The 13,321-nt window shown below is 46.1% G+C and overlaps 1 protein-coding gene across 1 annotated transcript in view; it reads right to left on the reverse strand.

Moving 5' to 3' along the window:
- Window positions 1–13,321, reverse strand: part of LOC146205613 (uncharacterized) — a 113,530-nt gene that overhangs the window by 45,027 nt on the left and 55,182 nt on the right. The window contains exon 4 of the mRNA XM_084590300.1: window positions 1,898–2,002. Within this exon, the coding sequence (XP_084446426.1) occupies window positions 1,898–2,002 (105 nt within the window). The remainder of the gene's footprint in view (window positions 1–1,897; window positions 2,003–13,321) is intronic.

The raw sequence follows: 13,321 nt of genomic DNA on the forward strand, positions 1-13,321 counted from the left end.
TGTAATGCATGTGCTATCGACAACTCCCGAACAGGATATATACGCGAGCACTCAAATTTGACCCGAGCTACGTTTTACTTAAGTGAGCGACACCGAGGCAAGTGCAATAGTTCGGAGATACCTCAGATTATTATTCTCGCGAATAAGCCCAGATTGTACCCCACGTCCGTCAATACATAAATACAATACGTCAATACTTAAATAAATAGCTGATTTTGTGTACCTTCCGCGCCTATTTGAACTTTGTTTGTTAAAATGTATATTGTGCCCCTTTCCTGCAATGGCCTCAAATACGAGGCTAGCAGTACGTTTAAATAAATACAGAACCATACCATGTGCGCAGGCTTTCAATGAATATGTTCAGAACGAAACTACGTCTTTTTCCTGCACACATCGGCACTTTGTTGTGCGACAGCTCTAGTTCGAATTTAATGTAACTGCTATCGAAAAAGCAAGTGACGGCCGAAAAAGTTCTTAAAACGTGGGGGTTGAATAAGAAAGTTATTCTGAAGGTAATAGCAGGCTGTAAAGAAAACATTAGTTGTGTTTTACAGAAAGTTGCTGGGCCAGTTGGTACATCATTTATTTGGCCAGTTGGTATTTAATGCAATAAACCTTCAGTTGTTAGCCAGCGTTGTGTCTATGTGTTGTATTCTTTCTCTGTCCTGTTTTTAGCGCGCTGTTTCTGTTGATAATTAGTTGTGGTTTAGCTCTGGTTTACCCTAGTTGAGTTGCAAAGCAACGGCGGAAGCTTCTTTTGTCTGCTACATTATTTTATTTATTTATTTATTTATTGATTTATTTATTTATTTATTTATTTATTTATTTATTTATTTATTTATTTATTTATTTATTTATTTATTCAAGTACCTACATATCGCCCTCGTGGGCATTACAGTAGGGGGAACGAGGCAAAAAAAAAAACTGGAACATTTGTCAGCGCCGAAGATCTAAAGTGAAAACAGTACAGGCATAATTTCTGAACGTTGTTCCCCTATCAAGCCCTATTAGCGTAAGGTGCTACATTATTGGGGATACTTAAGCTCATCCTTAAAGGGTATCCCGCATATAAAGTCCCGCTTCAACCAAGCTGTATGGACGTGCCTGCGTGTCGGTAACGAGAATGCAAACAGTTCTGGCAAGCTGATTCTGATATCACCCTCCCATATGAAAGGAGCGGCCCGAGTTGGCAGCTCCTGCCCGTGGCATAGGGGTAACGTGAATTCATATGTCATGACAGGCTAATTTTTTTTTTTTCCTTTTTAGGAGATCGTAGCTACGCCTCTTCACGGTATAGCTGCGGCCACCCGAGGTCTTGAAAACCTACCTCAGTGTAGCTCTCGCTACAAAATTACACTCCATTCCGCCCTTCCGTAGGCGGTTACGTTTGTCCCCCCTTTAGTTGAGGCGGGCTCACGTTAAATCCAAGTTTTAAGCCGCACCTGCTCGCCGGAAAATAACGAGAAACTGTATAGACAGATGCAACCAAAGGGCAAAGTGGCAAGTGTCCCTCATAGGAGGAATTCAGAGCGTCTGACCGTTGTAATGTCCCCGTGAGGCGTTACAACCGGCACCAGCTATCCTGGCATCGCAGGGCTGGTGGGAGCAAATGAATTAACCATGTGCTAACCGGACTAACAATGACCTGATGCCAGTCGATGGCCGCCATCAGCTGGAAGTCATAATTCGAAAGGCAAATGCCTCTTCATTCTAGTGTTGAATTCGGCTATAGCAGTAATGCAACCAGATATAGAGGTTAGGGCAAGGAAGCCCCCCCCCCCCCCCCCTCTTTTCTTTTATATCCCTGCATAAATTCTGCAAAGGCATTTAACGCTATTTATTAAAACGGCGGCAAATGCGCTACTAAGTGCGCGTAGAAATGACTTTTACTCCTTACCGATACATATCGTTCCTTTTCAGCCGAGCTCATCTTGCCGAATATTGCCTTCGCTGCTGTATCATGGTGCCGGCAGATTGCTAAGCAGGCTGCTGTCGAACCAGTCTGTGGTGTGAGGATATAAGGTGAAGCAAAATCGTTATGTGGACACATACCATTTGATATTGCAATGGAATTTACCGTGTCGCAGGGGGCATCTTAGTATTATTTCCATTGCTAACGAACTTCCTAGAAGAAAGTTACACTATATATATGCATATATGAATGAAAGAATCCCACTGTTGGCGAGGCCAAGCAAAACGCTGGAGACGTTTTTTTTTGCCTCTTATTTCCTTTGCTATTGACTTGAATTAGTGCTGTAGTTATCTTAGAGAGAAAGACAATTAAATACAAAGTAGAAGAAAAAACAATGCGCCGATGGTGGCAACCGAGCCCACGACTGTCGAATATCGCGTCTGTTGCTCTTACCAATTGAGCTCCATCGACGGTTGTCCACTCTTCTACTTTCTTGGGTATTAATATCTGTAACCGAACCTTGAGAGTGTTCACTAGCGCCGCCGTCATCCATAGCGGTGGACGTGGAACGTCCTGTGTTACCGTGAGTTTCACGTACAACGTGATCGACAGGGGAGGGCGGAAGCTGTGTAAATATTGAAGACTGCTAGAACCGACACCCTCGCAAGCTTTAGACCAACACTGTGTTTACAAACAAAGGGGACGCTCGCGGCGCCGCAGCCGACTGGGGGAAAAAAAAAGGGGGGGGGGGGGGGTTCCCGTCCATAGGAATACATGGAATCGAAATATTCCAAAGCAGTTTTCTCATTTCACGGGGCACCTGTGATGTCGTTATTCGGTACGAAGCAACTATGAACATCCTAGAACAGATCGTCGAAATATGAAATCTCATTACCGAGGCGAAGTATTTTTAAAATGCTGCGAAACATGTGTGGGTGCGAGTTGGGAGGACGACCCGTAGAAATACATGTAAACACAACTTACCGGAACATTTTTCGCATTTCGCAGAGCATCAGAAGTGGTGGCCGGTCGTTAAACGTTGACCAGCGCTTTGAAGAAGTGCGTTATAAAGTATGGTGCGTCATTACGAAGGCAGTCTACTTTTAAAACTCCCCGAATAACCTGTGTTATGAATCCAGACACAGCCAAAAGGCAAGCTGGGTGTAGCGAATCGCGCAGTTTTGCTTGCAGTCTGATATGCTGCCGCATAGGGTAAATAAGGTTGATAATACTGTCGCTCCAGTGATACATCCTAGACAGAATTACATTTAAAAAGCAGTTGTCAAACGCCATAAGAACGAGATTCGCGCATTGCAGCAGACGACAGAGCAGCTGTAGATACCCACCGCGGCCGCCTCCAGCTCCGGAGCCTCTGCTAGCGACAACGCAGGTGATGCATGGTCATCTGCAACTGTGCGCGGTCAGTTTGAGCGGTCCCGCAAGTCGTCAGACTTCCATTACTTGCAAGAAAATGTAGTGTGTCATGCAACATGACGTCGAGGCGTCGTACGTACAAGACGTTCACTAAAAAATGAGAAAGGTTCAACGCTGCTGAACCGAGCAAAATGTTGCGGTAAGTTGTGTTTACGTGTATTTCTATCTGTCGCCCTCTCAGCTCGCACCTCCGTACATTTCGCGGTGTTTTAAAAATAATTCGAATTGATAATGAGATTTCACACTTCCACGATCTATTCCAGGGCGTTCATGGTTGCTCTGTACCGAATAATGACATCACGGATGACCCATGAAATTAGAAAACTGTTTTGAAATATTTCGCTTCTATGTATTCCTATGGGCGCTAAGTCTATATTTCACCCCCAGTCGGCCCACGCTGGCGATAGAAGCGCCACCGCATCGTGCTTCGTCACAGATCGGTGAACTCGGATTCTAGACAACGAGGTGTTTTAAAAGAAGATTGCCTCCGAAATGACGCAGCATATATATATACTTTGTCACACACTTCTTCAAAGCGCTGGCCAACATTTAATGACCGGCCACCACTTCTGGTGCTCTGCGAAACGAGAAAAACGTTGCGGAATTCTATTTACGTGTGTTTCTATGGGTCACCCTCCCAACTCGCACCCCCATACGTTTCGCGGTGTTTTAAAAATATTTCGCCTCGGTAATAAGATTTCATACTTTCACGATCTGTTCTGGGATGTTCATGGTTACTCGCACCGAATAACGCCATCACAGGGGCACTGCGAACTGAGAATACTGCTTTGGAATCTTTCGGTTACATGTATTTTTTTATGGACGCAAACCCTACGTTTGCCCCCCAGTCGGCTGCAGTGCCGTGAGCGCCCCCATTGTAAACACGGTGTTGGTCTATAAGCAGAAAGGATAAATGAGGGGCCCGTTATGATACATGAATGAAAGAAGCCCGACTTGAATTACTACTGTAATCATCACACACACACACACACACACACACACACACACACACACACACACACACACACACACACACACACACACACACACACACACACACACACACACACACACACACACACACACACACACACACACACACACACACACACACACACACACACACACACACACACACACACACACACACACACACACACACACACACACACACACACACACACACACACACACACACACACACACACACACACACACACACACACACGCACGCACGCACACACGCACGCACGCACACACGCACACACGCACGCACGCACACACACACACACACACACACACACACACACACACACGCACGCACGCACGCACGCACATACACACACACGCACGCGCGCGCACACACACACACACACACACACACACACACACACACACACACACACACACACACACACACGCGCGCGCGCGCGCGCTTCGAGGTCTCATTACCATTTTTTTGTTTCCAGTAAAATTCTTATATATTATGGTGGGCAAATATCTCGATACAAAGGAATCAACCTTAGTTTTACAAGGTGTGGCGTAAAAAATCGTATAATTACTAGGGGTGGAAAACACCGTCTTTGCCATTTCAAGAAGTTGCAAGTTTGGAGGCTGCTGCTACCGCACTAACATTTTGTCATTTATTAATTTTCACTCATTCATTCTATGCAACTTTTACTTTTAAAAAACTACCAGTAACTTGTTTTGTTGTTGCAGCGGATTTCGTAAAAAAATCGTTAACTTTCATTCAGGAACGGCTCGCTGCAAAAATCTGCCCTTTCAACCTCACACATTGGCACGATGGCTTATGTTGTTTGCACTAAAACTTTTTCTCGCTCTTGTGCGGGTTATGTTAATTATTTCGCAAAAAATTTGGAACTCTAGATGGCTAGGTATGTTCTGCACAACGCATCAAAATCGCCCAAAATTTGACAACAGCAAAAGAGAGGGACAATTTACCCCCCCCCCCCCCCCCCATACCGTTTTATATAAAATATCATCTTCGATTTTTATGAAAAACCCTCTCATAAATCCTCAGTACGTCATAAATATTACGGGCTATAAAAATGTTGCATTATATTGTTTAAAATTGTATAAATAAATATAAAACTGAGCGCTTGTCCTGAAAATTGCCAATATTCTGTCCTAGCACGACTCCAACTGAAACTGTGTGTATATGTATATTATCCAGGCCTTGTTCTTTACTTCTGGAAAATGCTGAAGCTCTAGAGTTCTCTTTTTTCTCAATATAATTTTTAAATCGGCCAAAATTCAAGGACATTAAAAAATTGACAATATTGATTCGAATTTAGAAAAATACCCCAACTTCAAATTTTCGTAGAAATGTTTAAAAAACAAATGCTTTAAAAAAATCAGGCACTAAAACTTTTTGCATTATGTAAAACAAAACATCAAAATATACATATATATATATATATATATATATATATATATATATATATATATATATATATATATATATATATATATATATATATATATATATATATATATATAACTGAGCACGTGTTTTTAATCTATAGAAGTGCTTATGACTTTCTCTTAAGGAGTAGGCTACTTAACTTCGATTTATTATTTGCTGGATTTAGCTACATTTTATCTTGTTGTTGTTGCGACTCTAAAAACAAGGAAAAGAAAACGCACGGGCCTGCTACTGGCTCTGTAGCTGAGCTACGTCTGCTGCCTCACGCGGACAGAGGAGACAAGAGAGAAGAAAGAAAAAAAGAGGGAGAAAGAAAACGCGCGTCGCAACAGTCGTCGTCCGCCACCGAAACGGCGTCAGGTGCAATGACGGCCTACATTAGGTACAACCGCAGGTAGCAGTCGAGCCCCCGCCGCAAAGGGGGGGGGGGGGGGCTAGCATTCCCAGCCCTGTAGGGCTAGGAGCAGCCACCCCACTCCCTCCGTCTTATGCAATATCCAAAGCCCTCAATGCTTATAAACTCGTTTTCTGCTTGTTGAAAAGGTTGATGATAGCTTAAAAAGGAATAAATTCGCTTTTCCTTGCAATTTCATGGGAAACACAAGTGACTTTTGAACTTTTTCTCTATCCTGAAATCTCTTATTGCGGTGTGCAGTGCTACTCAATTCAGTTCTTGGAGACCCATCCTTGCCTTGGAGGGTCGACGCCAATTGTACGCCGGGACCGTCGGTCGAAAGCCCATGGAGATCGTCGCACAGCTCCGCCCCCGCTCTTCCTGCTGAGACCCGACCAGCCACTCTCCTCTGCCCCGTCCCCAGCCCTGACAACAGCACACGACAACCAGGAAGAGTCCAAACCTGAACCGACCCACGAAGCAACCTGTCGTGAGGCTGCAAAGACTTGACCGAAAACAGCACCCCCGCCCAAGCCGCCCGGCGTGTCCATGGGCTTTGGCCTTCGGTAAACGGTGGACTCTGGACCTGATGCTCCGGGGGCAAAAAATCATCCCGTCTTCGCATTCATTGTGGTGGCAAGCGTTTCTTCTCCTAATCCTACCCCTGTGTTCATCGTCACATCATGCATTGGATTTCAAGCAATCGATCGAGACGATCGCACGGTGGCCCCGGGTCATGCTATGAAGACGACGAAGCGGGCAGTGGCGCGGGGCGGAGCGCTCGCGCCAGGCCCGCTGGCCATTAAAGCATATTTCATCGTCATGTCATCACGTCTTTCTTTTTCTTGTTGTGTGACCGTGTTCCATCGCTTGCCATATGCCACCACGTAACAATATTTTCATTTCTCAGTCATGATAAAAATTAACAATAGTACATTTTTGAAGACGGGTTTTCTAATGTGTACCTAAGTACAATCATAAGCAAAAAGAGTGGCCGCATGATAGTTTTGCTAGAATTAAATATCGATTTATGGAAGCAGCACAAATGAGTCGAAATCAGTATTCTTGTCGACAGAGCTATCTATCCCAGAAAAAAAGAAAGGCTAGCCAGCACGGAGCGAACCCACCGTGCACCTAACCTGCAAACCTGTAGTTTAGGTGGAGGGCGGATCCGCTCCGTGTTGGCTCGCGTTTTCTCTGAGCAAGATAGCTCTATCGACCACAATACTCGTCATCTCGGCTCATTCGTGCTGCTACCATAAATAAATATAGAATTCCACCAGAACTATCAGGCTTTAAAGCTCTTTGCTTATGATTGTACTTTTGTGCACATTATAGAAAAATGGTCTTCAAGCATAGAGTACCGTTAATTTTTGCATAACTGGGAAATGAAACAATATATTTAAGAATTGTACCTAGTAATAAAAATACAAGATACAGAACAAGTTCAAACGTCTTTTGCGTTCTTCCATGAAATTGCCACAAATGGCGAATTTATTGCAATAGAAGCTGTCTTCAACCCAGCCAACAGGCATAAAAAGATTTTATAAGCATTAAGAAGGCTCTAGATACTGCATGAGATAAAATGTAGCTGGATTCAGCAAATAATAAATCGAAGTTTTGACGCAACCATAACCACTTCTATATAGATTAAAAACGCGCGCTCAGTTCTATTTAGTGCAGAATGTTAGGCACGGCATACGGCCTACGCCGGTCTAGTGCCCTGCGCCGACGAAGAGGCGCGGAGGGAGCGCGGGAAGCGAGGACGCGACAGATCACGAAAAGAATGGCCGCTCAGAATGGTCGTGCTTCTTCGGATCCATAGCGTCCTTGTCTATATTTCTCTGGGCGGGCCCGCCGTGCCGGTACATATTTTAATGGCAGCGGTGGGATGCCGCTCACCCCCGCAGAGCGCGGTGTGCCAGACGAGATCGGCGGTCGAGCTCTGCAACCCCGGCTCCAATACTAGCGCCCATGTGCTCGCCGGCAGAGGCCCAGGGAGAGCTTCTAGGACCTCACCGCAGATAACAAGCGGTTGGCGCCGCAGTCGCTGCCGGATGCGCCACAGACTGACGTGGTCCTTCTCGGCACTGAAGCCTCTGTAGACGCGATCGTGGATCTCGAGGTCCAGCGCCAGGTCCGTCTCGGGCGCCCTGATTCGACCCTCGCTGCTTTGAGCCTCGCCGTCGAGGCGGCTGGCAAGTGGCGCAAGCGAGGCCCCGACCAAGAGGCCATGCAGGCATACGAACGAAAAGCCGAAGCCTAAGCCAAAGAGGTGAGTACGGTGCTGGAGACACTCAAGACCAGGCATGCGAAGGAAATCCAGAGCCCGGAAGAGAGGTCAGGGGCTGAGTATGAGCGAAAGGAGCGGGAGCTGCTGCAGCGTTTGCTACCTGCACTCAAGGGGGATGGTGGTCTGGCCCGCTCGGAATGGCACGGTCTGGTTTGAAAAAGAGCTGAGCGAAAGGCTCAAGAAGCAACAACTACAGCATGGTATGGGCGACCACCTTGCATAGGAGAGCAAAGGTTCCTTCCCTGTGGATGTGGAGCGCCAGCAGCAGCTCACCGAGACCAACACTCGGCTAGACAAAGATGTGTCAGCAAAGGAAATCGTCGAAAAAATTGAGGTGCGCAAGTTGAATGCTGGGATTGCGGCTTTGGTTTTCGCCCTTGTGGTTGCAGAGAAGGTCTCAGGCGGAGACATAGAAAAGGAGCTCGATGGAGGTGGCGGACAAAATTCTGAACGTACACGAGCACAATCTTGCGCCTGAGCTAGAGGATCCCAGTAAAACGAAAGAATTCGACGGACAAACCAAGAACGAACGAGTCCAAAGTGGCGAAGGACAGCAGCGGCGATGAGCAGGGACACGAGTATGTGAGTATGGAGACCAAGGCTGATGATTCCTCATCGAGCAAGGACGATGGAAAAGAGGATGAGGACAAACCCAAAGAGCCACAGTTCGAGCCAAACACGACGTCCGCGCTGACCAAAGTGGAAAGCGAGGCCGTAAACGGCCTCGCTTTCGGCTTGTTGTTGTCCAGCCGAACATCTTCAAGCTCAACCCGTCGAACTTCAACCAGGTGGTCAGCAACGCGCACTACCTGCTCATAAACTTCTATGCGCTGTGGTGTGAGCACTGCGCGAAGCTGGAATCTGAGTACGCCTGTACAGCCACCGCGTTGCAGGGCCGGGATCTGCAGATGCTGCTGGACAAGCTGAACGCCAGCGAGGAGAAATGGCACCCTGCGTGCAATGGCTACTCGCCACTGCATCTCAGTGAGCGGCCGTTGCCGTGCGACGGCATCACTTGAGGCTGCCGTGCCCACGGCTGGCCTACCCGGATTCGACATGAACTGACTTCGGACTTTCACTGGACTTTCTTGGACCGTATTTTGATATTTTGTTTTACATAAAGCAAAACTTGTTAGTGACTGATATTTTTTAAGTACTTGGAATTGTTTTTAGAATATTTCTATGAAATCGAAGTGTGGGTAGTTTTTTTTTTAATTCGAATCAAAGTTGTTAAGTTTTTGCTGTTTTTGAATTTTGGCCGATTTCAAAATAATGTGGAACAAGAGCGGACAGCTCTAGAGCTTCAAACTTTTCAAGAAAAGAAAGCCAAGGCCTGGATAACACAGACAAAACGTTCCAGTTGCAACACTTTACTGAGTCGTGCCGGAATGTAGGGTTGAATATTGACAATTTTCAGGACAAGCGCTCAGTTTTACATTTATTTTTACAATTTTTTCAACAGTATAATGCCACACTTTTTTAGTTCGTAATATTTCTGAGGTCCTGAGGACTCTTGAGAGGGGTTTTTATCAAAAATCGACGGTGTTTTTTTTTTTTAAACGGTAATTATAGTTGTCCTTTTTTTATTTTTTGCTCTTTTCAAATTTTGAGCGACCTTATTGGTGCCTTGTGGAGAACACACCTAGTAATCTAGAGCTTCAAATTTTGTGTTAAATTAAGAGCGTAACCCGTATAATAAATGAAAAAGCTTTAATGCAAACAACTTCAGACATCTCGCCAGTATATAAGGTTGAAAATGAACATTTTTTCAGCGCGTCACTCCTGAAGCAAAGGTTGCGATTTTTTTTACTAAATAAACTGCAACAACAAAACAGGTTTCTAATAGCTTCTATAAAATTAAAAGTTGCATAGTTTTAGTGAGGGAAAAATAATCGATGACAAAATTTAAAAAAGCAAGGCGCCCGTGTGCTGTGGGATGTCAGTGCACGTTAAAGAACTCCGGGTTGTCGAAAATTCCGGAGCCCTCCACTGAGGCGTTTCTCACAGCCTGAGTCGCTTTGGGACATTAGACCCCATAAGCCAAACCAAACCAAACTTTTTTTCATCAAGCATGGTTTACTCACAGTTCTACTGTTTGTTTTTGAAGAAACGAACTCTTAAAAATAAATTTTCATTTCAAGCATATTCCCGCTCACGACTTTTAGGAAAATATGACTAGTCATGAAGTCTTGCAAAGTACCACTGTTGGTTGCATACTGCAGGTCAGTAACGATTATGACTTATCCCGCCCTGAAAGACAAAGAGGGTCAGTTTTTACCGGAACTATTTGGTTTCCTCTCTTGCCAAGGTGACAGCCCACCTGCCTGTGAAGCTGCGCTGCCGTTATATAGTTATCGCTTTTGAAGACAAATATTCGTTATCTGGCAGACTAAAAGCAGCTTTTAAAGTTTCTTTTTTTTTGCTAGTTTAGACAGGCAGCTGACCATGGGACGCTTGTGTCAGTTGGGATCGTAGCAGTGCCGGTATTTGAACTAAGAACACGCCAAACAAGAGAGAACTTCTCAGCCATGCACACTGGACTAGCCTCTCTTAGGCCTGCATGAAGTGCGTTTCTCACTGTTCGCTTTACTATATTACCAAGCGTAGTATATGTATAATAGAAGAAAACGTAGATATAGCAGCCTGCAATATGAGACCCTTAATGACGTATTCTTCCCTATTTTAGTTCTTGAAACGGGTCTACTACAGAAATTAACATGCATGCTAGACGAATAAGGTTGTTGCCTTGCTTCATGCATAAGTGAAGAGTAAAAAGGCCCTGAAATCTAAATCAAGAAATTGCGTTCAAGGTTCGCAACTGTGTAAAACAAAAAAAAAAACAAATGAGTCTTGGCTTAGTTCTGGTTAAACATGGTTGAATTACGAAAGCAATGGCGGAAGCTTCTTTTCCCTGCTACATTATTCCCCTACGTGCCTGCGTGTCATAGGGGTAACGAGAATACAAACGGTTCTGGCAGTCTGATTCTGGTATCACCCTCTCGTCCCGGCGGCCGCAATTTTAGATGGAGGCGAAAAGCAAGGCGCCCGTGTGCCGTGCGATGTCAGTGCACGTTAAAGAACCCCAGGTGGTCGAAATTTCCGGAGTCCTTCACTACGGTGTCCCTCATAGCCTGAGCTGCTTTGGGACGTTAAACTCCACAAATTCGTTGCCTCGCTGACCGAAGTCCGTCTTTGCTGGGGAAGGCGAATAAGTGCGGCTGGTCATTGCTAGGTCGACTGGCTGTTCTAATCCCATTTCGCGAAACCACATCTCAATGTACTTTACTCCATCTCCGATTTGCTTGTGTGCCTTGTACGCACCCTTGTCCAGTTGCTCTAGTGTGCTTGAATCAGGTAGCTATATCCATCCTAAATTCCACGCCTTCACTTCATTTCTTCTTCTTTTTTTTTCTTTTCTTTTTTTTTTTTTTACAGGTTTGGCGGCATGAAGAACTTTCTCGCAAGTGCGGAAGCAGCAGGTCTCCAAACTGGCACCTTTTTCAAATGGCAAAAACGGCGTTTTCCAACTCTAGTGATACACGATTATTTTCCGAGAAAGTTACGCCGTAACCTGCAAAACTAAGGATAATTCCTTTGTGTCGAGACGTTTTCCAACCACATATGAAAATTTAATTGAAAACAAATAATGGTCACGGGACCTCGCTTACCGTTCTTATCTGAACATACCCAAATATATATATATATATATATATATATATTTGGCCTTTCCTTGGCCTCGCCGACTGTTGGCTTCTTTCCTTCATATATATATATATATATATATATATATATATATATATAAAATGTGTGTGTGTGTGTGTGTGTGTTGTTACGTTTCTCCACCGACAAGTGGGACAGCTGACGCGGCCACCGCATAGCAACAGGCAGAACCGCGAGCGGATCGGCCATTTCGACGTCGTTCATCGGCCGCGCAACGCTTCCTCGCGCGGGCAAGTCTCGACGTGATCCTGCCACGCACCAAATTTGTGTGCGTGCGTGTGTGTGCAAAAGCCGGCCAAGCCCGGAGCTCGGGAGAGAGTGCGCCGCCCTCGCCCGTCTGCTGGAGGTGGAGGAGATGCGATTGAGTCATCCCTTCGTGCTCAGACTTGTCGGGCTCTCCATTTCCTGTGAGGGCTTCCCCCTTTCCCTGTGAACTGGAATGCCTATAAAAAGCAACGGCAAACTCCGCTGAGACAGAGACTACTTTGACGCGCCGTTGGCACGATGCTAGACACCAGCTGTGTAAGAGTGTCTGTAATCTCTCCGCGTCAGCTTCTCTGCCCGTTTCTTCATCATGTTTTAGTAAAGGTTGTTTCCTTAGAAGACGCCTCGTCTTTGCTGGGACCGTTGATGCCGTCCGCTGTCCACGGAGCCGCCAGGCCAACGCTACCGGGGGGCCGCGCGCCGCATGCAAGAACTGGCGTTAGCGGTGGGCTAAGCACGCGAGCCACGCACGTAATAACTGCTGGCAGCGGTGCGATACCACAGGCACACGCGACCCAAACCTAACAACTGGTATGCAGCGGTGGGACAACGACGACCAAGCCGTAACCGTGTTCGGAGGGACGAGCCAGGCGATACCGTCGTCCAACAACTGGTGAACAGCGGTGGCACGACGACGACCAAGCCGTAACCGTGGTCGGAGGGACGAGCCAGGCGATACCGTCGTCCAACAACTGGTGAACAGCGGTGGCACGACGACGACCAAGCCGTAACCGTGGTCGGAGGGACGAGCCAGGCGATACCGTCGTCCAACAACTGGTGAACAGCGGTGGCACGACGACGACCAAGCCGTAACCGTGGTCGGAGGGACGAGCCAGGCGATACCGTCGTCCAACAACT

Source organism: Amblyomma maculatum, chromosome 1 (assembly GCF_055883805.1).
Source record: "Amblyomma maculatum isolate TAMU_Amacu chromosome 1, ASM5588380v1, whole genome shotgun sequence".
Classification (NCBI taxonomy): Eukaryota; Metazoa; Arthropoda; class Arachnida; order Ixodida; family Ixodidae; genus Amblyomma; species Amblyomma maculatum.